The sequence below is a fragment of the Ahaetulla prasina genome, chromosome 2 (genome assembly GCF_028640845.1).
Source record: "Ahaetulla prasina isolate Xishuangbanna chromosome 2, ASM2864084v1, whole genome shotgun sequence".
NCBI classification, from domain to species: domain Eukaryota; kingdom Metazoa; phylum Chordata; class Lepidosauria; order Squamata; family Colubridae; genus Ahaetulla; species Ahaetulla prasina.
Window position 1 is genome coordinate 69,585,115 of NC_080540.1, and position 27,920 is coordinate 69,613,034.

A 27,920-nucleotide genomic window follows, 5' to 3' on the forward strand; every position below is an offset into this window, starting at 1 on the left:
TCCCCTCTTCTAAATTTTATTATGAGAAAGAGTCTGTTCCTAAATTCGTAATAAAATGTAGCTTAAATTTAAAATTAATCTATGTTGATTGTTACCAGTTAACAATCAGTATGAGGAAATGATGTTTGTTCATAATAGGGAGGCATAAAATATGTGCTGTATAAAATGTTGGATTAAGATGATAGGAAAAATTGTTCGCTAAAAATGGTCCCAGGACATCTGAAACTAGTCATCTGTATTTGCTGCAGAGGCAGGACTGCAGGACCTGGGGGAAAGCATGTCCCAAAACTTGCCAGGATCCAGTGGGTGGGATGGTGGAGGAGGAAAGATAGATTGGAAAGGGGGTGCTGCAGCATCCCTGAGGTGTAAGAGTGACTGATCATGGGAAGACTGCAGAGGCCATAATTTTGAAACCAGGTCATAAATAGTTTTGGGGTGGGGAAATAGTTTAACTCCAGATGGGTCTCTTAAGTCACTGGTGTTAAGTCGAACACTAGCTATAAACTGGTCTTTGGAGTGTATTCCTTGAATTAAATGTATATCACTAACATATTTGTTTATTTGTTTGTTTTTCTGTTAGAATGAAGACTGCAAATGGGGATTACCGAAAAGAACATAGAGAAAGGAGTCGTAGTCCCATTGAACGGGCTGTCGCACCAACGATGGGCCTTCATGCTAATCATATATATTCCTCAATCCCAAGCTTAACTATGGAGCAACCTCTAGCACTGACCAAAAACAGCATGGATGTTATTCGGTCTGTAAGCATGACTCCTACAATGACATCAGTGGAACGGCAGCAGGTACTTGGCATTTTTGTTTGCTAAGATACATATTTCTAGGCAACTATTTTTCATTTAGTTTTTGTACAGTTTTTGTATTTCTCTCTGTGTGTGCTTTGTATATGCTTGTGTGTGTAGTTGGTTGGTTGGTTTTTGCAGAGTCATTGTCTTTAACTTTCCTAATTCCTCCCAATTCTGCAAACACTGGAGACAGAATGGAATTTTGCAGCTCTGGTTGTTTGAAACTTATATAAATAAATATTTATTTATTTGAGTGATCTATTAAAACAAGCACTACTGAGGAATATTAGATATTTCTATACATTGGGAAAGGGCCTCTTCTCAACTGTCTAAACTCACAAGGAAGCAAAGAAGCTCTCATCTACCAGTTTCAAAATAGCATTCAAAAAAGCATTCTTCAAAAAAGAAAGCAAAGTTTAACAGTTGTTAAATATTGATTAATGTTCTGATTGTTAATTCATTTTTCAAAAATTGAATGATTGAAACAAATTCTATATAAAATATTTGAACCTGAGAAGGAAGGATTGTAGCCAAGTTAGGTTTTTTTGACATGCTTGCCTTTTTAAGTAATTGAAGTGTTTCGCAGCAACCATATTTGATAAGAATTGAAATGATAACAGTTCAGAAATAGGTTTCCTGGTCCATCGGTTGTTAGTGAAGAGAGGTCTGGAGATTCTCAGTCATCCAGGTCATAGTTGGATAGCAGACCATTGGTTTGAAAGAAAGGTAAAAGAATCCATCTATGTTAGAATTGAATACCCTTTCCTCAACAGAGGGGGAGGAATAAGACAGCACCTGTCTCCAGTTTACAGTGCAGGACTTGTAGCAGTTCCAAGAAGATTCCACAATCAATTGTACCCTCATTCAGGTGATCCTGAGGGCACAGATAAACCCCTAAAAATCCTCAACAGCTCTCAGACTACTAACAGCCAGATGATTGCAAAGAAACACAATCCTTTCACCACCACCCATCCTATCAGAACCTATCCTTGCATCCCCCCCCCCATCATCCAGTCCCAACTGTAAGTACCTATCCTTCTATTTCCCCCTCCCTTTCCTGCCATCAGAACTGATGAAGCTTCTTGGATGAGAAGCGAAATGTTTTCTTCTTCCTGAAAGAAAAAAACAGTCCAGTTGCCTTCTGAAGAAAAAAGTACCTTTGAGTGAAGAGAAACCCTTAATTAGAAATTCTGGAGCAGGTAGATGGGAAAAGATGCTTTTTTATTTTTATTTTTTTAATATTACCTTGAGTTCATTACAAGGGACGTGATGGCTCTGGCTAAGATGCTGAGTTTGTTGATCGAAAGGTCAGCAGTTCAGCGGTTTGAATCTCTAGTGCCACATAACGCTACCATTACTTATCTCAGCTTCTGCCAACCTAGCAGTTCAAAAGCATGTAAAAAATGCAAGTAGAAAAATAGGGACCACCATTGGTGGGAAAGTAACACCGTTCCGTGCGCCTTTGGCATTTAGACATACCAGCCACATGACCACAGAGACATCTTCAGACAGTGCTGGCTCTTCGGCTTTGAAACGGAGAAGAGCACCACCCCCTAGAGTTGGGAACAACTAGCACATATGTGCAAGGGGAACCTTTACCTAACTGATGACAGTAGGGACTTTCTAATTCTTGTCTCAACATGCTCCTTTCTGACTTAGAAAAAACAACAACCATACAGCTACCATTCCCCACTTAGAAACTAGCATTAAATTCAAAATTATAATTCTTGAATTCAAGAAGCTTCTCACTCAGCTAAATCAGTGTTCTTACTTCCCCAGTTTTTGTACTTTCCCTGAAACCTTTATTTACTAGGATATGACCTGAACACTTTTTTGTCTGTTATATTACCATTTAGTGTGTTATGTAATATAATCCAATGTTCCAGTCCATCCGCTATTGCTCTGCATAATGTATTTCCTCAGCATAGTTGGTTTATTGATGATAGGCAAGGAAGGGAGGAAGGGAGAGGCTTCCACTTATGACTTTGGGACTGCTTGATAATTCCTACTATTGTTTATGATTATTGTATTTGTGGCCATATTTTAAAAATCATTTAGTAGTACTTCAATATAATTTCCTCCCTGGCTGTAATATTGGATATTACACTGAAGATCTTTTGGTTATTAACTATTTAAATATTGACTGATTTCTTATTTTGTGGTATGTAATTTGGTATATTACTATGTTTTTCAACTTTTAATAATATATAATGGCTTACATGATGCCTGGAACACTATACACTGTACACTGGAATTTATGTACACTGAGAGCATATGCACCAAGACAAATTCCTTGTGTGTCCAATCACACTTGGCCAATAAAATTCTATTCTATTCTATTCTATTCTATTCTGGAATGTATGTTAAGAAAACATTATCATTTTTTAAAAATAGTAATGCATAGCTAAAGTAAATGATATAATCCAATAGAGCAGTTATATCTACCAAACAGATTTCTAGATTGATTCAAGTACTTCTTTCTACTAACGTTTTAATGACTGGAAGAGCCAAGAGCTTCTTCCCGAACCACATAGTTTCCCTTAGTTCGGGTACCTAGATTATTTGAAATGACTTTCACTGTTCCCTATTCAAATGGGAATTGGTGCCTATGTTTATTTCAGGCAGTCTTGTGAAGTTCTTGTGAAAGAATATCTTAGGCAACAAATTGTAACCACCATGTTAAGGGCCGGTTTAGCTCACGCTGGTAAAGCCTGTTATTAAGAACACAGTAGCCTGCAATTACTGCAGGTTCGAGCCCGGCCCAAGGTTGACTCAGCCTTCCATCCTTTATAAGGTAGGTAAAATGAGGACCCAGATTGTTGGGGGGGCAATAAGTTGACTTTGTAAAAATATACAAATAGAATGAGACTATTGCCTTATACACTGTAAGCCGCCCTGAGTCTTCGGAGAAGGGCGGGGTATAAATGTAAACAAAAAAAAAAAAAAAAAAGCATCTCTTGGAGGAACTGCCTTTGATTTCCATGTTCTTTTATCCTCAGAACCGTCCGTCTGTAATCACATGTGCCTCTGCAAGCAATCGAAACTGTAACCTTTCTCATTGTCCAGTTGTGCACAGTGGATGTGGGGCTGCTATTCCAACCAGTTACCGAAGGCCGTCTAGCAGTAAGTCACACTCGTTTCCATAATTTTCCTTCCAAAGATCTATTATATGTGGTCATCATGTAACTATTAATATATGTAATGAATTACAGAAATAGAAACATTTTTAAGCAGGGTGAAGTAGTACACTGCAGTGGAATTAAATATGTAATTACAGGTAGTCCTTGACTTATGACCACACTTGAGCCCAAAATTTCTGTTGCTAAGTGAGACAGTTATTGAGTTTTGCTCCCATTTTATCATCTTCCTTGCCGCAACTGTTAAATGAATCACTGCAGTTGTTAGGTCACTAACATGGTTGTTAAGTGAATTTGGCTTCCCCATTGACTTTGCTTGCCAGGTGATCACTTGACCTCGGAACACTGCAACTGCCATAAATATGATCCAAATTTTGATCACATGACCATGAGGATACTGCCACTGTTGTTAAGTGTGGAAAACAGTCTAAGTCACTTTTTTCGGTGTCCTTATAACTTCGAACAGTCACTAAACTAATGGTTGTAACTCGAGGACTACCTGTATGTATTAAAGGAGAACTCCCGCTAAGATCTTCCTATTTTTATTAGGAAAAACATTAAACTCTTCACAATTTTTAAGATTTATTGGTATACGGAAATCTAGATTGTCCAATGGAAGATTATTTATAATCTTTGTCCATATTATAAAATTCAAAAACTATAAATAAAATCAGTAAAGTATAAATCCATATAACTGGATTTTTATTGATTTGATATTGTGCGTTTTTAAAGACAGCTTTATCTTTGTTAAATTCAATAATAGTCAATATAAACAGTTACGTAGGATAATAAAGAGATGAAAGGTTAATATAATAATGGATTTGTGGGAACTGAAATAAAGTTAGAAACTGAAATTGCAAAGAGTTTCCTAAAGAAAAGCCACTCTGGGGTTATGCCAAGGGCCAATCTAGTCTAGTTTTTAGTAACAGCCTGTGGCCAGCCAAATGCACATGAGGAGCTCAGCAGAATGGATAGTAAACTAAAAGCCCTCCCTCATTGTTTTTTCCCAGCAGATGCTTATAATTCAGGAGGTGGAACAATTAGCCCTTTTAAAGCAATGAGCGGTGGCTCAGGGGCTAGGATGTTGAGCTTATTGATCGAAAGGTCGGCAGCTCAGCGGTTTGAATCCCTAGTGCTGCCGTGTAACGGGGTGAGCTCCCATTACTTGTCCCAGCTTCTGCCAACCTAGCAGTTTCGAAAGCACGTAAAAATGCAAGTAAAAAAAATAGGGACCATCTTGGTGAGAAGGTAACAGCGTTCCGTGCGCCTTTGGCATTGAGTCATGCCGGCCACATGACCACGGAGATGTCTTCGGACAGTGCTGGCTCGTCGGCTTTGAAATGGAGATGAGCATCGCCCCCTAGAGTCGGCAACGACTAGCACGTATGTGCAAGGGGAACCTTTACCTTTTAAACTTAATTTTGTGGCCAACTTTTCACACTGATTTTAATAGGATCTAAATGTAGCTAATTTAGATTTGAATCAAACCCCGCCCTTGACTTTGTGTATATTTGACAACATAATATGGAATTGGCTACGGAAAAATTGAACAGACAACGTTTAAATGCCTTTTATTACTTTGGCTAGAATAAAATGAACAAGTAATACAAAGGAAAGAATTGTGCATTTTAAAAAACTTTTAAAAGTTTAAACATCTCTTGGATCCTTTTTGGAACCTTCTTAAAACGTACCACATGATTTTCTAATTTTCAGTTTTCCTATTTTTTTATGGGAGCAATCTGCAGAAATGTAATTCACTTGCATGTTCTCCTAGCCTTCTCCAATCTGCACATCTCCAAGATTCTCAGCATTGGCCCTGCTGACCAGGGAATTGTGGGAGTTGAAGTCTATACAAGTGGAGTTTGTTTGTTCAGGTTGGAGACAGCTGTTTTTGGCTTTTCAGATAGTAATCTAAAATGACAATTATATACATCCTTTTTTCCCCCTCTTGGCTAATGTACAGGGCCCGAGCACACAAATAATAGAAAAATAATCTGTACAATGCATTCTAATAAAGCATAATAGCAATTTATGGTATTATATAATGATACATATTAATGCATATTGTACATATATTAAGTAAATAATATTTACTGCAGTTGTACTTAAAGATCAGAACAGCTGCAAGGGGAGTTATAAGATTTTTTTTTAGTCATAAGGAAAAGCAGTAATTTGTCCGTTTCTTAGTAGTTTTCTGCATTTCCCCTATAGCTACTGCTGCCTGCGATCCAGTGGTAGAAGAACACTTCCGCAGAAGCCTTGGCAAGAATTACAAGGAGCCAGAGCCAGTGACAAACTCTGTATCCATCACAGGATCAGTTGATGACCACTTTGCCAAAGCTCTCGGAGATACCTGGCTTCAGATCAAAGCTGCCAAGGATGGTGTGTCCAATAGTCCAGAGTCTGCTTCCAGGAGGGGCCAGTCCTCTTCTCCTCCTTCCTCCCATCTGGTCAATCATAATCACTCACCTTCAGTTGTCTCATGAACACAGGACCACAATTTCTTCATCCAAACATGAGTTGGTATTGTTTTGGCTGAGCTTGAACAGTACTCGAAACGAAAAGTGTTTGGGAGGGATGATATAAAAGGAGATAACGATTCAATACATGTCTTGTGTGTGTTCAGGCCTTTTTTTTTTTTTAAATACACATGCCCTTAAAATTGATAGCAGGAACTATTTGATTTTTTTAAAAATTGTTTTTTTAATAATGTAGCACTCTTTTTTCCCCCTGCCTCAGTTACCAAAGAAACCTCTGATGCAACTCTGCTGCCCCCCCCCCACCCCCTTTCTGAAAACGAAATGTAGACGCAAGTAAATGGGGAGGGGGAAAAAAGAAAGAAAAAAGCCATTCTGTACAGTGGACTGACCCAAATGCTTGTATGCTTTGATTAGCTTCTTGAGGGTAGAATTGTGTCTGGATTTTGTCTCCATTACTTTCTTCTCCCTTTGTGAAGTAATTTTGTATGTATATACTTGAAAAGAACTGTTGTGTATGATTTGCACTATTGGAGGAGGTTAGGGTTGCATAGCAACTTTTAGGCAGGATGCTTCTATTCTGAGGGCAAACTGCTCGGGCAAAAAGCGTCTGGTGTTCTCTGCCTCTTGAAAACAAGAAGCGGCCTTTGTTTAGGAAGGGGGAAGTCTCATACAGGTTATAGGTCTTCTCGGTGTAGATTTCAGGTGCTTCGTGCTTGCAACTGGACTGCATAATCAACAGATCATGGGCATTTTTTTTTTCCACACTGCAGTTTGTTAGAATAAAGCTGAGGTAAGAGGGTTCAATAGTGCTTAAAAGATGCATGTTTTATGGAAAAATAGCTGGTATCTATTAATGTATAGACAGTAAGAAATATATTAGCTTTTGTTGAAAACTAGGTGGGTTTTTTTTTTCCATTAACAGTCCTAGATAAACTTACTGCTGGTACAGTTGTACTCTGATACTTGTATTTGATATTCCTTTTTGTAGCAGCCAGCAACCTTGGACAGTTGCCTCTGGTCAGGCCTCAACTGAAGCAGTTTATATATCATTCAGTGCTATGAGGTTCAGGATGCTACTTATGGCATTGGTGACAAAAGAAACAATATTCATGTGGTGGAGATTCAACTGCTCAATGCAAATGTACTTAACTGAAATATATTTATCCATGTACACTCTAGTTGCAGAAATCTAATTTTTGAGGCTGCTTATAAATCTAGGCCAAGGCACCATACATTCCTCTTTTTTTTTTATAAAGGTGTTACTTGCATTTATTTCATTTGTTTGTATTAATAGTCACTAACTAGGTAATAGAGGCAGGCATAAAGAACAGACTTCTTTTAGTAGTAATGGGCTCAGCCGTTGTTTTTTTAATGTCACAACTCACCCACAATCCCCACACATTCCAGCAGTTACAACTAAGTCCATTTAATAGTGGGTTACCTGAAAAGATAGGTGCTGTTGAAAGCATGTAGGATAAGGCAAAAGTCTGAAGCACACATGATGTCCTTTGGGCTATGTTATAGCATTGGGGCCAGAATTTATATTTTTGTAAAAATGAAAACCACGGTTAGAAAAGATCAGCAAAGGATCTGTTTTGTCCTGTTCCACAGAGAGTGTAGCTGCCTACTTTTAAAAGCTAGAAAAAGACAAGAGAAGCTCCCCCTTCATCGCCCCTTTCACACATTTTACAGTCATGTTAATGGGTAGTTAAATGCTCAGTCGCCTCGGCATTCAGTACCCTACCCCTGTAAGAAAAGTGCAGAAAAAAAAAACTTTTTTATATAGGTAACTTTAAGACCATCATTACGCTGTGCGTAAAGAATGTACAGAGAAATTTGTAGGTATTTTTTTGAGGAACAATTAATTTGTTAATGATATGTAGCTATTTAATTTTTCCCTTTCCTTTATTGTAATCATTCTCTTTTGTTTTTGTCTGGAGAAAAAAGTTGATCTTTTTTGTTGTTGTTGTAGATGTCTGTAATACAGTAAAAGTGCAGGAACACAGTTATTCTATAAGAACACTGCATTAGCAATTAATAGCCACTAGTGTGTTGTTGCTACAGGCTACTGAGCGGTCTAACAAGTACTAATGACTGCAGATGGACTTTGTGGATACAGAACCCTTTTGACATTTCTTTGAAGCACAAAACTACAAAGTTAAATTTACTTATCTGTGATAAGTAAATGGGCCGTAAAATAATCACTGCAGTCCTAACACACAACACTTGGGACATACACTTGTGTTGATTGTGGTGCAACATTCTTTGAAGTAAATGCACTGAGGATTATCTGCTCAGTGTGATGTGTAGTGTATACACAAAACCATTTGGAAGAGAGACAAAAATAGTCCACGGAAAATAGAATTATTGTTTTAAAGCCAAAAGGGTGGGGAGAGGGAAGAGAAGGAGAAAGGATATTAACCTCATTTTTATATGAAGTTTTTTTCCCCCAGAGCCACAGGATCTACAGTCCAGATTGAACAATGTTCTCCATGTTTGTAAATCTGTAACATATCATTCTTTTGTGGCCTTGTTTCACCTGGCAATTTTTTAAAAAGGTTTGGCAGGCCATCTTTTTTTTTTGTACTTAAAAGTAGCCTTAATGAACAATAAAGTGCTCTTAAATCTTACAACTGTGAGCATGTGGTTTCTTAAAGTGTAATAAGGTTTGCCTGACTTAGTAATGCCAAGTCACTTGGTAAGATATTTTAAGTGGTTCCTTTCAAATAATGTGCAAAACAAATATCTGTTATACTGGTGATGGTTGGAATGAAATGTATTGTTAAACCAAGGATCTATACTTGAACTAATTTCAGAAGATAATAGACGCAAGGATTCAGTGTTTCCCCTGACTGCAGGCTTAACTAATGAAAACCTGTATTTCCCAGTCTGGAATCTTAACATATAAGCCCTAAACAATACAGGAGTTATATAGAAGCCCTGGAAGGAAACTTGGAGAAGTCAAGTCTTAATTTGCCTTGCAAATAAAAGATTCCAATGGGTGGACTTGTATTTTAGTTGCCATTTAATGTCAGCAGAAAACAAAAAGCTAGGTTACACATTTTTCAGTGTGAGCAAAGCACAGTATGCAACATAACAGCTGCTTTTTTTGTAAAAAAAAAAAAAAAGTACCACATTTTTCAGAGTATAAGACGCACCTTAGTTTTTGGAGAGGAAAATAGGAAAAAAAATTCTGTATACCAGGTATTCATCTGGCTAGCGTCCTTAGCCTGGTCAGCTTCAGCACATTAGTTTGCTTCCTGGCTTTGAAGTTGGGGCTGGTTGGGGCTAAAAAACAACTTCTAAAGCACAGCTGATTGTCAGAGGGAGCAGCAATTAGAAAAGCAGACTAAGTACAGAAGATTGTGTTGCTCGTGTTGGGGCTGAAAAACAGCTTCAAAAGCATAGCTGATCATTGGAGGGAGCTCCAATGACTAAAGCAGATGAAGCACAGAAGGGGTGGGTAGCCATTTTGGGCACTGCTTGTTGCATTTTTAGCCTCCAAACGTGTCGTGTTTTCGATCAGTGATCAGCAGCGATGTGCTTTGGCAATCCCTGCAGCCTTGAAGGGTTCTCAAACGGAACATTTTGAGGCTGAAAACACGACGCACAGAACCCAAAAACAGAAGCCATTGTTGGTGACAATCTCTGTAGCCAGGAGAGGACGCAACGCATGGAGGCCAAAGGTGAGTTGGGTTACATTTGGAGTATAAGACGCACCCAAATTTTCAGCCTCTTAGGCGGGAAAAAAATACTCCCAAAAATATGGTAAATAATATAAGAGACAGAAGATGGGCTCCAGCACAAGTCCGAAAGATTGGAAGACAAAACCTCTGGTCTCAGTGACCGACCCAGATTGGATCCCGCAACATTATCCTGGGACACGTATATTCGCCTTCATTTGTGACAGTTTATTCTCAAATAAATTGATCAATAATGACAATTATTTCTTGTACTACAAATTAGCCTGCAATTGTTTCAAGCTATTTGAATGTGTCATATCATAAAATACAGTGCACTGCTCTCTGGAAATCTTCCAAATTAATTTATTAGTTAATACACAAGTAAATCGGCTAATACAAGCTAAATTCACCTCCCTAATGATTATGTTCTTTAGTGTCTCCCTCATACAGTTGTAAGGATGCTGTTCACATATTTTATGTTGCTACACGCTTCCCTTCCTTGAGGTTATTGTGTCAAGATCGAGATCCAAAGAATGAGACCCAATGTGTTTACATGACATACTGACAAAAAAGAAAAAAAACTTTCATGAATGAAAATATTTCACAACTTACTCTTAACAGGGTTATGATATGCAATCCCATTTGCAGAATACGGAATTTGCAAAATATGATAAAGCTGTCATTGCACATTTTATAGTAAATTATCAATTATAATCTACTGAATAATCCATAATTGGCTGCTTTTACCAATAGTAATCTATAAACATGTATCACACAATGACAGCATGTTAGGTGGACACAGCCACATTTTGGTTTATGGTGGCTACGCATAAGTCAGCCTTATTCACAATCAATATTTTTATGTTGACCAAAACCAACTTTTGAATGAAAGCAAAGGACTGCAAACAACAGATAAGCATCCACAACACCATGTTATGTAAAATCCTAATTTAAGGAACCCACAATTAAGTCTGGTTGAGATGGGCTGCTATATAGAAATTGAAAGAATAAGTGATGTTATCCTAGGAAAAAGTCCCGTTCAGTGCACTATGAAATTCTTCAAATGCAGCAGTCAACTTCAATAGATTAGATTAATAAAGAAGTGGCATCAGGATTACAAAGGAGAGTTAGTAATATTGCTTCACATTGCTCTGTTCTGCATTAAATTTGCATTGGTTGGGAAAGCTGAATCAAGTACGTTATCACCAGGAAACAAGCAGAAACTTATGGGACTTTTCTATGATTATGCCATCTCAAAGGAATTGCTCTACTCCAGTACTAGTCCATGACATACAAAAAACAATACAGACTACAGCCAGTTATCAAAAACCAAAGCAAGATGATACGGAGATTATTCAACAGTGCATTGCCTTTGAACACTTGGCTCCTGCGTTCTCTCGCACAAGAGGCGATGTGATGGAATAAAGAAACAGAAATAAAAACAGAAACAAACTTAGGGAAGGAGCTGAGATTTGGAAACATCCCTCTATGTAACACAAGCACACAAACCTTTTTATGTGTATAGTATTTTTTTTTAAATTATGTTGCTTCCTTCAAAGTTAATGTATGTTGTGTGCAACTTAAAGCACCCACGATTTAATATGTATACACACAAAATACTCTCATAACAAGTGAGAACAAAACAATAATAAAGCAGCCCAAGTCACGTTCAGACCTTCATTCTTCATATAGGGAACATTGCATCTGAAGTTAGTATTATCCAGAGATTTCTATACATAATGTCCAGAGAAAATGGATATATTTTCCTCCTTTTCCCAATTATTTTTCTTTCCACATTCTAATTTTTATAGAGGTGACATCTTACACATATTTACAAAGCTTGTACATCAGAGCAGGAAAGTGTGATTGTGCAGTTCAACTTCACTACCTATTTATAAACCCATAAAGGAAGATGTCAAATCAAGACCAAAGATTTGCCAGCGCGCAGATCAAGGAGTACGGCCAATTTGGACACTTCTACTTAGTACCCTTTCAGATACAGTAGATAAAGAGAATGAACTCAGGCTCCAGCACTTATGTTGACAGCAGAACCGGATAGGAAAGAACGGTCATCACAAAACAGAAAATTAGCATGTCAGAAAAAATATTAGGTCCTCTCACTTTTTAGTTTTCTCCATTCAGGGAACATTTTTTCCATTCTTACATTCATACGCTGAGAGCATATGCACCACAGGCCAACTCCTTGTGTGTCCAATCACACTTCACCAATAATTCTATCTATTTTATTCTTTGCATATGGGAATGGCAAATGACCATAAGATAATACAGAAATAGGGAGAAGATAATTGGATCCGGGAATCCAATTCCCTGAACCTGGCAGTGTGGCTGAAAGACGATGAGCAGCCACTTCTATTGGAGCTGATCCATTAAGTCAACAACACATTTAGGAGGCTACAACTTCATATAGCACAATGATATATTCATTAATTGTGGCAATACTTTCGTGGATATTTATACCAGCTGACAAATTTCTCTATTTGTAACAAGATATGTGGGAGGAATTCTAGATTGACATTCTGGTTATTCATGACAGTCCAGAAGTCAAAAACATTATCACCATCACTATTCTTACAATAGACTTTTGAAATTTATGACAAAACTGTGACTCAATTCCAGCACACTTCAATCCATTTGACATGAGGCCATTTCTGCCCTCATGATGAATGACTGGCTGCACTGTTCATTGTTGGCCTCTCATTTCAGAGGTCACATTGATTTTGTTACAAAACATCTTTCATAAAGAAGGACATTGGTTATGTTTTTGGAATGAAAAGACCCCTCCCCTCATGCTTTCATTTGCATTCCCTATTCTGGTTCCTCAGACCTTTATTTTAAAAAAAGGCAAGATGCTTTTCTATCCTATTACTACTAATGAACCTTTCCCTCTTGTGATCCAAAGTGAGCTTTCAGCAAAAAAGTGGAGCCATTACAAGATTCCATATTGAATGTTGCCATTCAAGGAACAAACAACAATGGCAGTAAGTTTGGCATACGCCAGTAAGTTAGGCAACCATATCTATTGTGCACGCAACATTGAATAACTGTTACTTTTTGTACTAATGTATGACAAAAAAGAACTATTTCATTCCTCTAAACGAACAGTAGTCTAAGTTTTCCACATGATTCACGCCTCAAAGCTGAAGCACATGAGTATAATTGCCTGTTCCATTAGAATTAAGCAGTGGGGCAGAGGCGGGCACACAAACTTTAGTTTCCCATTTCTTTATGGACAATTCATTGTACAGCAAGGGGGTGGTTATTTAAATGCCATTTATGGAAAGTTCCAGTAACTTTAAATGTTACTTAATCAGGGTAGACTGTACAACAGTTTGGCATTAACTGTCTGATGTAGGCTTCAGAAAGAGCCAAATGAATGTACACAATACGGGCTAACATACATCTGATCATGTGTGGGTGAACCCCTGCATCAGCTAAAACTGGATCAGATTGGCCTGATTGTAGCATTCACAAATTAATTCCCATTTATCCTTAAACAGCTGGGCTGATGCAGAGGAGGCTCAGAGGAAGTTGCAATCCACTGAGAAGTCACATATTGCCTTTCCCTTACTTCTATCTTCCTTTCAGGCTAATGGTTTTTTAAAGTATTTATCATGTTTGTGTAGCCTCTCTCTCTTACATGAAAGTGACTCCAGGTGGCCTACAGCAGTATCAGCATGTTATAAAAAGGCAGATACTATTCACAGCAGTCTAGTTTATGTTTCTTTGGCCCAAGGGCACACACTAGCTACAGTGCAGAATCTGGAAATTGCCTAGTTTTATTCAAGGTACTTAGCAGCTCCTGTCCATAGAAAACAAGAAAGAGAACGGCTGACTCAATTGGGTGGCTGACAGAAAATCATAAAGCAGCAGCAACGAAGGCAAGACACATAAAATGGCACAAGAAAATGGAGCTGCTTAGGGCATGCTGCTTAGACAGAGGGGAAAATGAAAAGATATGCCATCTAAAGGGCCAAAACAGATGAACTTATGCAGAAATCCAGAAAGGGAAAAGGTTGTGGAAAGCTGGAAAACAAGACTGAATATTGGATGTTGATGTATAGAATGCCCAAGAATTAACATGTGCAAAGGTGATATAATCACAGGAATTGTTAAGCAGGGGATCCAAATGGGAGATGGAGGCTTTTGGTAAAACCTTTTAAACACAGCAGTGCTTTTCTGTATTGGTCTTATGCATAAAAACCATACATCCTCATTCCGATTAAGCTGTGATTCAATAGAGCTCCCCCTCAAAAAACAGAACTAAAATTGAACTAAATTGATGCAGAGGCTGTGCAATCTCAAGTAAGGCGTTATGGGTGCCAGCAAGGGAGATTAGATTGCCACGCCAATTATGCCTCCTTATATTTATTAGCTCGGGCTGCAAAGGGCTGCCATTTGGCTTGCGTTTCATTTATTGATACCCCAATTCTAAAGAACTCTAGCCTGGGTACAAAATATATATCTAGCATACTTGAAATACTTGAGCGTCACTGTGGTGCAATGTTGCACTAGGAAAAAAGAAGCTTAGGTTCAAGTAAAACCTCAGCCACAGTTCATTGGATGACTTTGAGTTACTGTTAGCCCAACAACATTACAGAGTTATTGTGGGTTTGTAGAAAAATAAGGAGGAAGATTTGCTATCTATCCCATCTTGAGTTCCCCAATGGATGTGGTCATGATAATGGATTAAATGAGGACTGGAGTTTAGTTCAGATAAAACAAAGTTGATGTTAGCAGATGTTCCTTTGCCCAGAGAAGTTGAGGACAATCTGTTCAGGATGGTGCTGCACTCGACTCTGTAACATTAGGATGCTTCTGACAGAAACCGAATCACTTATGAAATACAGTTGTTATAACCTGAGCACCAAACCACAATTTACCAGAGCAAGGAAGTTACTTTCCAAAGAAAATGAACTGGCTTTAACCACCTGAATTGGCGGACCGAGACCCATACTGGTTCATCTTTATTACCAAATCTTTATAATGGTTACAGACCAGCAAATATAGACTAAGATAAGATTAAAAAATAAGTATAAATAATAAATAAATGTGGGATTTACACATAACGAAACAAAAGCTTGCTATTTTTAAAGAGACACTTCTCTTGATCGTCTAACAGTTAACCTAAATGTAAATTATTAGACTGTCCCGAGAGAGTAATTAAAACAGAAGTAATCAACTAGTGAAAAGTGTTCCTATAAAACTGACAAGAGGAACAAGGCAGTGATTTCTTTTCTAGCCCATCAGAGACATGTTTATAAAGTAAATCTCTTATGTTTACCTTCCAAGACAGTTGAGCTGAAGCCATTAAAACAGGCTAGAGTTAAATGTCTTCTGAATTAGGTGTTGAAATTTGGTACAGGTATGAAGCTGATTTGGGAACTAAAATTTGCTTTACTTACTAATATATCCTGTGAAAGGCTAGAATATTCTATTCATCTTAATCATTAAAATTAAATCTTAAAGCTAATTTAAGGCTTAATCTGGCCTTAATGCTAGAATAGTATCACTGGAAAAGTTGTAAAGTCTCTTAATATAATTTCCTTTGGATTGCTTTTTCTCTTTCACGAAAAGATTGGACTGCCATTTGTCAGAAATGGTATAGGGTCTCCTACTTGAGCAGGATTTTAGACTAGATGACCTATCCCTTCCAACTCTGTTAATCTGTGAAGATTTGAAATTATCTGCCAATATTCTCATTCTCTCTCTTTCTCTCTCCCTCTCTCTCTCTCTCCTAATCTAACTCTATGAACATTTATTTGGTTTCCCAACTCAATCTCAGTGACTCCAGACATCGTACGAAGATAAAAATCTCATATAAAAAACAATTTCAGAAGTTTCAGAGGCAGAAAAAAAAGCAAAAAAAAAAAAAAGAAAAGAAAAGAAAAAAAAGCAAGGCACAGAGCTCACAACCAAGGAACCTGTTCCTAAAATTCACCTCTGGGAACAGTTGATTGGGGGTATTCCAGGAGGTTGATCCATCTGCCAGTCAGCTTTTTTCTTATTTTCCTCCCCAAAAACTAAGGTGCGTTTATACTCTGATGCATCTTATACTCTGAAAAATACGGTAACTGGGAGAAGACGCTCCTTCAAATAACCTAGTTCCAAGCTATGTAGGACTTTAAAGGTGACAACCAGCACCTTGAATTGGACTCAGAAGCAGATTGGCAACCATTGCAGCTCATGTAGGAGAGGTGACACATGTGCACACCTAGGTCTGCAGAAAACCATGTGGGCTGCTACATTTTGAGCCAGTTGAAGCTTCTGGGTACTTTTCAAGGGCAGTCCCATGTAGTGCACATTGCAATAGTCAAGATAGGCGGTGACTAGGGCAGGAGTGACTGTGAGCAGGGATTGTTGGTCCAGGAAAGGGTATAACTGGCTCACATGTTGCAGTTGTGCAAAGGCCCTCCTGGCCATGACTGCCACCTGCTCCTTGAGCACGAGTGGTTGAGTCCAGGAGAATCTCCAGATTATACACTGGGTATGACTGATGCAGTACCACCTCATCCAAGACCAAAGATAATGATTCAAAGAACCCCAAACCCAGAGCTATTCCATCTCGCCATCTCTGCTGGTTGGATAAAGAAACAAGCCGTGAAAAGCCTCTGTACAACAAATCTTGGTGGCCCTATATAGCAGTGACAAAAAGCATACTTTGATATATCACATACATACATACATACATACATGCATACATACCTCGTCTAGTTTTCTCAGTTAAAAAAATCATGGGCAATAATTGCTATATGAAAAGATGATACTGTAGCCCATTTATCTACTTAAAGCAAAACTCTCCATATTTAGCTCTGGGCCAGCAGAATCAAATAGGTTACTATTTAGCATTGAGCCAGGTGGACGAAACAGATGGCATCAAGCAGCTAATCTTGGCTGATCTATAAAAAAAAGCCAAACAGGACTGGATCAAGCGAATATTTAAAGAAGAAATATCTAGGAAACTTTAGGGCTAATTTTGTAGCCTAGACTGAGAAGTCAAATAATAAATCCAGAAAAATGCAGTAGCAAAGCACTCCTGTCCTGTTGCCAAGAGAACTACACAGACATGTTCTTGTAATTACAAGAATTCAAGCTCAACTAAAGAATATGTTCCCTTCAGATAGACCAAAGACTGCTCTGTCTGGTCTATTAAGCTCCATATTAATACTTGAGCGGTTGTCATTGGCAGAATGAAGGCTTATTGAAAAGTTACCACATTTATGTTTTGTTTATGCTTTTAAAATAAAGCCAGGATTACTTACTTTTGCTTACATCGAGTTATAATTCTAAGGGATGCAACATAGTGTTTAATTTTCAGGATTTTTGTCCTTTATTTGGGGAAGCCATGCCAGTCCCAAATTAAAACAAAACAAACAAGCAACCCCCACCTCCCATCATTTAAAAGCCTGTACCCATTATCCAAAGCTCAAATTTAAGTTCTTCCGTTCTGGAAGCGTACTGTGTGGGCGGTACCAGATGCCTCCTTTCCATGGATACAGAGCTGTGAGTAAAAGTGCTTGGAAGCTCTTTTAATGTACATTGCACACATTTGACTAAAAGCTTTCATTATGTCCCGTTCAATTAAAGTGCTTACAACATTTTACAAAAGGAAAAGTTTGGAAGCAAGTAAGTCATTCTGGTTTGTCACAAGAGAGGGGGAAAAAAACAATAAAACTGAAGAACAGAAGATCTTCTAAGTCATACTGGGGCACTTCTGCACAACACAGACATCTGGGAAGCATCTGGACAGGAAGCAAGTTCAGTCTTATACAATTCTTAAGTTACTCGAATTGCTAAGCAAGGAAACATCATATTACCTTGTGCTTAAAATGTCAGATATAGGTTTTTCTCTGTGGGAAAAAAAAACGAGTTGACAAATTGAAAGTTGTTAATCCAAGAATCAAGACAGACATTTCATTGGATAGTATTCCTGGGAGACACCAAGCTGTTTTTGATTTTCAACAAACCAAGCCTGTAAAATTTCAAAACACAGCTTCCTGCTCACTATCTCCAGATGACGTCTGTATGGGGTGACTCATAGCAAGCGGTAAAGTCCTGATTTTCCCACTATGATTTTTTTTTAATAAAATGAGCCTGAAAAAATCACTAGATAATTATTTAATTTATATTACAAGCATTTCATACAATTGAAAAATAGCAATTAATGTTTATGTTACTAGAATGGTTAACTATACAAACTGAGCTTTCTTTAAAATCATGCCTTTTTCAAATCTAGATTTAAATGATCAAGAAATTTAGCCAGTGAACAACAATACTGGAAATATTGTACAGAAGCTAGGCTCCTTACTAAATGCTGCATCAGTAAAGTTAATTATAAATATAAACAGTGGACATTATAAACTGAGTAACATAGATTTAAATGACCAACTCGCACCATTAAAACTAAAAAATATATCATGAATTGCATATTCTGAACCTCTCTGCAGTTTTGTGATTATAATTTATAGAAGGGAAAGTGATACAAGGTTGAAGAATATGAAATATTTGGTCTCCCTGTCTAGGTATTTTATATCCCTGGGAGTTCTTTTTGGAGAAAAGCTAAGTCAACAGATGCTAGTAGTATATAGAGCTACTGCTCTGGAGAGAGACCAGTGTAGTATTTCCTAAAATGAAAAAAAAAAAATGACAGTTTGTATTGCATTGCATTGCATTGCTGCTTATAAAGAAATAGGTGAAAAGGAAGGCTTTCTTCTAAACCCAATGAAGCTAAGAATGCCCACAGTTTCTACTAGCTGACATTCTGTGTCTTTCAAGCAAAAACAGATTTGTCACTGTAGTAAAGCAAATATATTTGTTACATTAATTATTCAGAACAACTGAATTGCTGTTCAGTACACACTTTTAATGTGAGTTAAGAATTTCATTCCCTTATTTTATAGGGATATAAACTACTAATCATTTGCAAAAAGGGAAAAGGCGGCTCTATGAAATAGTTTGACAGCTTCAATCTAAATTGCTGTTCATGCAATGAAGTTAATGGAATGTACTTGCTTGTCTACGTTGTGGATGAAGATAACTGAATTGAGGGGAGAAGATAGAACTTCTACCTGTCCCTTGTACAGGTAGTAATCAAGACAAAAAGACCCAGTGTCTTTTTGTATCCCAAAATATCTGTTTTATTTATTCCTTTGTGTAGGTTACTTTTTATGGTTCAGTTTTCAGTCTTACACAATAATGACAAGTCCCTAAAACACTGTAAAATGTTTTTCAAAATTAAAATGAAAATTTTAAATTTCAAATTTAAAAGAAACATTCCAATTGGGGGCTGGGGGTGAGAAATATGAAGATATGTACTAAAGAAAAAAATTAAATATAAGCTGTATTTAGAAATAATAAGTAATTTTAATTTGAGCTGTCTTACAACTAACTATATGTGCATCAAGAACACAATAAAAAGAGGAGCAACCACAGTATGCTTGCTTTGAAACTGTCACAGTGTGCCATCTTGATCAAAGATGTAGGCTGAACATGTTTATGTTTGCAATAAATTTAAGGACGCAATCATTAAATGACTGATAAAAATACATCCACAGAACCCTTAAGTAAGTCGGCTTGTTGGTCGTCTTTTACTTTATTCATTAGATTTTCAGAGTGTTTCATCATCACTTATATCCCAAATCTGTAAGAAAAAAAAAGAAAATTTACACTCATTAATTTAACTTTGCTTGTTGTTACTCATATGGTATAATTGTTAACAACATAAATTTTAAACATATATTCTGGTTTTGCAGAAATTATTGCCAAAACTATACATTTTATAAAATAAAAACCTACCTTACACTAATGTAATCACTTTGGGCTATATTGCAATAAAAAAACAGAATATTCACCCCAAACTCAAATGTTTTTTTTTTAAAGAAATAAATCAAAAGGAATCATTTGCCCAGTACCTTACATTACATTAATACCTTTATATTTCATCAAATGTATTTATGCCAAAATATTTTTGTTTCAAAGATTGGCCTTAAATAAGCATTTTCTTTTTCTTTTTACAACATTGGGTTGGATTTTTATATCACAAAATCAGCAATCATATAAATTGTTAGTATAAATTTTGTTTTAAAATAACAATTTAAAAAAATGAAATTTCATACAGGATGATTTTTTTAGGTTTGAGGTGAGAAAGAGTTGAAATTTACAGTTTTTTCCCTTTCCTCTACATCTCTGGAAAGATGCTTCATAGAAGTGAGGATCTGTCTAGGACAGGGGTCTCCAACCTTGGCAACTTTAAGACTTTTGGACTTCAACTCCCAGAGCTCCTCAGCCAGCTTTGCTGCCTATGCCAGCTTTGCTTCACAGTAATACAGCTTCAGAATGAGCACTGGCACAAACCAGAATTTTATTCCCTTTCTAAACAATGAAGCTCCTCTCAATTCTCTGTTAACTCTCCCCCCAAAAATAGAATATCACACTCGAGCCAAATCATAATAATCTAAAATTGGTTAAATCTAATCTATTTGGAAATGATAAAATTATACCAAAGCCCTTTATGTGCAGTTATATTACACTTTATAATATCAATTCAAATGTAGGCATGGGAAAATCAAACACATATCAATCATACGCTAATCTCTGGAGCTTTGGGTTTTCTTTCAAGTTCTTTAAAATCTGAATTTGCCTGCTGTATGATAAGACTAGTCAGCTCTGTATTTTATTTACTTCAGCACTGACTGTTTGGCATTTGGATATTTAAAGTTAAAAGAAAGTACTTCGTTTACCTTTTTAAAAAAATAAACTGTACTTCTATTTATTTCTTTTGAAATTGGCCTAGCCCTCAGAGAGAAAGGATTGAATCCTCTAGACCAGGGGTGTCAAACTCAAGGTCCAGGGGCTGGATCTGGCCTGCAGGGTGCTTAGATCTGGCCTGCAGGACCGCCCTGAAAACAGCGAAGGGTCAGCCCGCAGTGCCTCTGCCAATAAAAACGGAGCTTGGGAGGGCTGTGGGCAGCACTCTCAAGCTCCATTTTTGCTAGCAGAGGGTTGCAAGAGGCCATTGTAGCCGAAACAGAGCTCGGAAGCCCATTTTCACTGGCAGAACGATTGGACCACCACAGGCACCCCGACACGAGTGACCTCGAGCTAGCCAGGCCCACCCTATCCTGGCCCTTGAAGTCAAACACAACTCTAATGTGGCCCTCAATGAAATCGAGTTTGACACCCCTGCTCTAGACGCTGTACTTTATACTACACAGCTAATGTAGAGATGTGAGATGCCCCTTGAAAGATAGATGACAGGAGAATGAATTACTAAACTCTCTATTCCAAAGCAAGAGATGGGACAAAGAGGTGACCCAGAGAATGCTTTAAGAGGCGGCCCCAGCCTTCCATCCTATAGGACATTAAGCCAAGGCCGAGGGAATTAGATTTGCATCCACTGTATTTATATCTCAGATCTGTGTCTGTTTTTAAAATATTGAAGTGGGAAGAGGGTTATCTTTCCACTTGAGAAACACCCATCCTCTCTCTCAAAGATTTCCCGTCCCCCCCCAAAGTTTGTGAGATGTTAAGTACTTTTTTTACACAAAGGAAAAAGGAAAAAAAAATCCCCTTCCCACCTCAGTTTCTATTTATCCAGTGCTATAAAAGAACTGTAAGTGAATAGATTCTTTAAATGTGGAACAATGCTACTTTTCACCTCCTATTGGTTGCAAAAGCACCTGAAAAGAATTATTAAAAGGGAAGTACACAAGCAAACAAGGACCTAAAGGATCAAAAGGAAGGCAATTTTGTAACAGCGCTCAGAAAAAATGCCTACAAAATGACATTGCTTATGAAGCATTTTTACCGTAAGTATTTTGTAGCAGCTATCCTGTAGGAAGCAGGGATAACTAACTGAATACCCCTATTAGATGTCTGATATAATGTATATAATGGCTGATATAATATGTCAGGTTTGATCTAGTAGTTAAGGTACCAGACTAGAAACCAGGAAACTTAGTGCTAGTCCTGCCTTAGGAATGAAAGCCAGTTAAATGACTTTGGGCCACTTAGTCTCTCTCAACCCAACTCATCTCACAGGATTGTTGTTTCAGGGAAAATAGGAGGAGGGAGGAGTATTAGATATGTTTGCCACCTCGAGTTATTTATAAAAATATTAAAAGCGAAATTAAAAATTTACACTGATTTCAATTTATGAACAAAAATTGAAAAAAAATCCAGAACAATGAAACAATCATGCCCGAAGTTCTCAATACTAAAAAGGAACAATGAACAATTAACCTAAAATCTATTTCTCTTGTGTTGCACAATAGGGAAACAACTGCTGTAGTTCTTATATTGTTGAAAATTAAATGTAACCAAGTACAATATTGAAAAGGTAAATAGTTATGAGTGTAAAACTAGAAGTTCTAAAAAATAAATGCCTTCATCTTATTTTCTTACTGGCATTTCCTAAACTCAAGATCAAGAGCTAACTTTAATTGCTTAGCTAAAAGTGGCTATGACATGGGCATGCCATAATCTTATTTCCATAATACTAAGTATATGGTTTTTTTTAAAAAAAAAATATAGCCACACCAAACAGCTGGTGGAAAGTAGTTAAACATTTGGATTCAGAAACCACTGAAGCAGTAAACCATCGTTTAACAATAAATTCTGATAGGGAAGGAAGAATGCATTCTTTCATCAAAATAAAGTCTGAAGAATTGAGAAAGTGGGAACAGGAAAACTTGTCTTTATTCTCTAGACACCGAATAAACAGCAAGACCCAGATCAGGCCTTCACACCTGTCTTTTCCTCAACTTGGCTTTCAACAGGAATTGATTAATGGCAAGTTATCTTCCCACCTGCTTTTATCATCATCTTGAAGACTTTCTCTCCTGCTTTTCCCTTCTTTCTCTGTATGCTAGTGCCTATATTTCATAACTGTTATACAAATTAGTTCTCTTTTTCCCATTCCCAATACTTTTCCTACATGTCAACCACAATAAGTAGAAAATAATTTTTTTGAACATGAGTTGATTTTACAAACTAAACCAAACCAAACCAAACCAAACCAAACCAAAACCAACCCAATCCAACCCAAACTTTTTGGTATTACTGGTATTACTCTTTCTTTTCTATGGTAGTAATCCTGTCACAAAATCTGTTTTTATGTCTATTTTTAATATTTTGCATAATTTGTAACAATTCCTTAAAGATATATTTTCCATTAATTGTTCTTATCTCCAAAACCTTGCCTACCTATTTGCAGGTATAGGTGATATTTGCTTACAAATTGGAGCCTTCTGGATGTGGAAAGTGTTCACATTTAATGGAAGCAGAATGTTTTCTTTATAAGAACTTGTAGCAATTCTTTGCAGCATGAATTGTTCTCCCATGAGGGATAATTGTTAGCCGACTTGATGAGATTTGGTGTTTCTCACTGACAGCATGAGCTGACTCATAAATACACATTTTTAAGAATCCTCATAGTAATAAGTTACCAGCTATTTCCCCCCTTTTTTACTGCAAACAGCTGCAACTCCCTACCTTTCAGGGATCTACCACTTCCAGTTCCATTATGTCTTTTTTCCACACTAAAGGCTTGTTTCTGAGGTCTACTGGTATATAATATCTAACTTCAGGCCTCCATTTGTGTCCATTTGACTTGTTTCTTTGTTTATTTTATGGACGACTATTTTTCCCTGACCATTTCTACTTCAATGTTTCATTTCTTTGTCATCTGTCATAAGCTGAAAAGTGTCACAAGAGTTACCACAACTCTGAATTTTTGCAAATGCATGCAAGATCTTTTTAGGCAGAAACAGAAACACACCATAAGCACTGAAAATCACAAACACTGGTTCCTGTCCATTCATTTTCATAGAAAGTCTTTTATTTCTTATTCTTTCTTTCTCAGGCTCTCAGGAAAATTGACTCTTCCTTACCTGCAGTTGCAAATTCCTGTTTGCTTGCTAAATTCACTTGCTCTCTAGAAACTGTCTGCCTTCTGTTCAGTCTCTGCTTACTTATCAGGAAGCAGTGATTCTACCCACGATGGAAAATCAACAGCTCCCTGAATATAACTCTTGCAATCAGCAGCTGCTCTGGAGATAACTTCATAAGTCCTCTATACAAGTGCTTCCACTTCAGTCAGAATCTTCCACACTCAGGCGTCCAGTTAAAATTTAGAACTTGGTTCTTCAGTAAACACAAGCATGCGTAAATACCACGCACATCACCAACACAACTAGAGGAGGGGAAATCCTGCTTAATACTACTTATGGTCAAACTAAACAGAAGAAGAACTGAGGGTAATCACCAATTGACCAATATTTTATTTAGAAAGCACATAAATTCACCAGTCTAGATACTGTATTTTAACAGAATGGATTTAGCACTTGGTTGCTTTTCTGTAGGAAGGATTAGTAAGAAGAGAGTTATGTCCTGCTAGAGAAATGAGGGCATTCTTATTATTTGCTTTATTTATTTTTAAGGAAGCTGTATAAACTCACAAAGGATTTCATAAGACATTCACATGATGTGAATAAACTTATGGAACATTATATTATGCTGGTACACTAGCTGAAGGAAATATTCCCATCAAATATTATTCTTGGGAGATTTTGAAAATTTGTAAAATTTCTCAAAGATAAACAAATCTCTCATAGTACATGAGAAATAACCCATGTATTGCTCTATAAATTAATCAGAGAAGGACTCTTAGACTGAGTTCGTAATTTTCATTATTCTATTGAATTAAAGCTATCAATTTATAACTCTAACTAAATTCACTATAAACATGTCTACAATTGGGCTGTAATTCTAACAGCAAATAAATACTTTGAGCCCAAGTTACCTACTTGTCTTTTGAAGAATGTCTTATTCATATCAAAGGCTATGATTCAGAAGTAAACTATGAAGATGAATTAATATACATCATAACAAAGTTTGTTGTGTCAGGGTAAACAAAGCAGATGAGATGTTTAAATTGTATTTTCAAGGTGGATGCAAACAGGATATTTCAAAAGAACTCATCAAAAGAATTAAAGGAATTGGTATCAGAGGATCAAACAGCCCAAAAGATTTCTTTAGCAACACATGTGAGATTATCACATATGCCACATAATTATAGAGGTGATGTGAACTTAACAGTTTCCAGTTTCTTACAAGTAAAACAGCTTGCTTTGGTTCTCAACCCTGCCTCCCCCATATGGAACCTTCTTTGATCTTTTAAAGCTATTATACAAATGCAATGATATTCATTTTATGGAATCAACAGAGACCAAAGAAACAACATACTAATCCAAGACTGAGTGATAATATGAGAAACTATCATTTGTAATTCGAACAGAGAGGGCATAAAATATCTCTAGTGTGTTTCCCAAATGGGATTATATTACAAAGCTGTAAAATGAATTCTTGCTATAAAAATAATAATATGTCTGTTTTAAACACAGTCTAAGTATTTGGCTCTTCTTTTTATGAATGTTCACAACTCTTATTTTTTTTAAAAAAGAACTGAATGTTCAGAATAATGTCTTACAACTATTGGACATGCTAATGTTGCCTAACAATTAGTGTCTTAAGATTTAAGATGATTAGTATACTTATCTGAATACAACAGGAACAAGAAAACAGGAGCTATTCTAATTATTATTATTTACTTAACATATGTTATGAGGCATCTACTTGCTCTTTTCAAACTAGACAGGGAGTCAGGAATGTATCAGAAGTCATGAAAAAGCTACTGTAATGATTACCACTCACTGCTTTCTAGGCTTGGGAAGAAAATTACGAAAATCCTGAGAAAAGCATGGGAGCAACCGCAGGGAAACTCAGCTCCCTGGAACCAAGAGAGCTTCTCATCTTCCTTGGGAGAGATTCTCACCATGACAACAGCATTACAGAAACTTAACATACATCGTAGGACAGAAAATAAATTGCATTGCCAAAAATACCCATTTACAGATATTATAGAAGGTGAGTTGTATTGGTCTATAATAGTAAGACATTTCAAGTCTGGTAGCACTTGCTAACTAACTAACATATTTAATTAAAAGGCTCAGAACTTTTGTGAGCTGCAACTCACTTCATCAGATGCATGGATTAGCTAGACTGATGCATGATTTAAACTGGGGACGATTAGTGGGGGAATAGAGAGGGGAAAACAGGTTTTTTATGCAAATGGAGGTTACACGTGAAACAGATTACAAGTAACTTATCAATTAAAAAGTGTAATGTATTTTTTTTAAAAGCCTATTGTGTTTGCTGAAATATTGATTTCTCATTTGATGGTGCTGTTAAAGTTCCACTTTTCTAGAACAGTTACTTTAAAGTCTATTCTGCAATGTCCTGGAAAGCTGAAATTATTTTGCCCTTGTTCTGAATCCACAGGTTAAGCTTGTGTCTATTAATCCTTTTGCCTAAAGTTTGTCCTATATGTCCTATCTAGAAATCAGAGAGTCATTGTTGGCAGATGATTGAATGGCAGGGTAGCCTAGTGGTGAAGAGGTTCGCCTCCCATTGGGAAGGTTGAGATTTCAATCCTAGGTAGCAGATTTTTCTCTACCAAGATACAAATAAAAAAATATCTATTGTGAACTCTGCATGGCATCAGGAAGGGCATCCAGCCAGTAATCGCTCAACTCCATTCAGTCATCCTAACTTTACTTTTAAGGGTCATAAAAAGGGCGGTTTTTTGTTGGCAGATGATGGCATATATCACATTGGATGAAGAGCATGCAAAGACACCTCTCGTCTTTTGTGAGTTATGTTGGGACCTGTGTTAGTATAGATTGGGGCGGGAGAGTAGACATCTGAGTTTGTTATAGAGTTTGGTTCTCATACTGGCATCATTTCATTTTTCTTACGGTTTGGAAGAATCAGATTGGGTAGTTGTCTATATGCACAAATGGTCCTGCCATCCAATACCTGGAAAAATGTAATACCACTTTTTGTATGGGGGCAGCTTATTAATATTATAGTAATAATAATATAAAGGGTGGCTTAGTGGGTAAGACGCTGAGCTTGTTGAGCGAAAGGTCGGCAGTTCAGCGGTTCGAATCCCTAGAACCGTGTAACAGAGTGAGCTCCCGTTACTTGTCCCAGCTTCTGCCAACCTAGCAGTTCGAAAAAGCATGTAAAAAAATGCAAGTAGAAAAATAGGGACCACCTTTGGTGGGAAGGTAACAGTGTTCTGTTGAGTTCCTATGGCGTTGAGTCATGCCGGCCACATGACCACGGAGACGTCTTCTGACAGCACTGGCTCTTCGGCTTTGAAACGGAGATGAGCACCGCCTCCTAGAGTCAGGAACAACTAGCACGTATGTGCGAGGGGAACCTTTATCTTTTTAAAATAATAATATATTAATACTAACAGAACTAGTGTGTTCTGTTGTTCTGTTACTGTCTTTTAATAGGTCCTTCCTGAGAACTGATGTAGGATTAGGGTCTAGTAGAGAAACCAAACTCCTGATATTTTATCAAGGATACCTAAGCAAGCAACTGGAAAATGAAGTAAATGGTAAAACTTTGCTTCTGGAACTCCATTCTGCAGACTTCTATTAAAGAACCAAAATTTACTTTGGGTTTCATTGTTTTTCTGAATTAGTTCAGAAAACACATAATCAAATCTGACACCATCAAAGCTTAACTCTGCATCCCACTCAATATAAAATGCAGTAACAATAAAAGACATAACTGTAGAAAGCAACACTCAAGGTTTGTCAGTGTCTTTTAGATTTTTGGGATGCAGGCAACAGTACATTGCCTGGCAAGATACAAGATAGCCTCATAATAGAGACTCTAACTTGCACAGACTAGAAGGAGCATGGCTTGAGTAAAATTGGTTTGAGT

General features: G+C 37.1%; 2 protein-coding genes across 8 annotated transcripts in view; one reads left to right on the plus strand and one right to left on the minus strand.

Annotated features, from left to right (window-relative positions):
- VGLL4 (vestigial like family member 4) overlaps positions 1-8,998 on the plus strand; it is a 105,571-nt gene extending 96,573 nt beyond the window's left edge. For 4 of the 5 annotated variants that reach the window (XM_058171745.1, XM_058171744.1, XM_058171747.1 and 1 more), the window contains 3 exons: positions 581-803; positions 3,803-3,926; positions 6,152-8,998. In XM_058171745.1, coding sequence (XP_058027728.1) covers positions 581-803; positions 3,803-3,926; positions 6,152-6,426 — 622 coding nt within the window. In that variant the 3' untranslated portion in view covers positions 6,427-8,998. Of the gene's footprint in view, positions 1-580; positions 804-3,802; positions 3,927-4,953; positions 5,091-6,151 lie in introns of all 5 variants that reach the window. The other variant, XM_058171746.1, reaches the window with a different exon arrangement.
- Positions 8,999-18,226: 9,228 nt separating this feature from the next.
- The window catches only part of ATG7 (autophagy related 7), a 111,840-nt gene continuing 102,146 nt past the window's right edge, over positions 18,227-27,920 (minus strand). For all 3 annotated transcript variants that reach the window (XM_058171740.1, XM_058171739.1, XM_058171741.1), the window contains one exon: positions 18,227-19,761. In XM_058171740.1, coding sequence (XP_058027723.1) covers positions 19,729-19,761 — 33 coding nt within the window. In that variant the 3' untranslated portion in view covers positions 18,227-19,728. The remainder of the gene's footprint in view (positions 19,762-27,920) is intronic.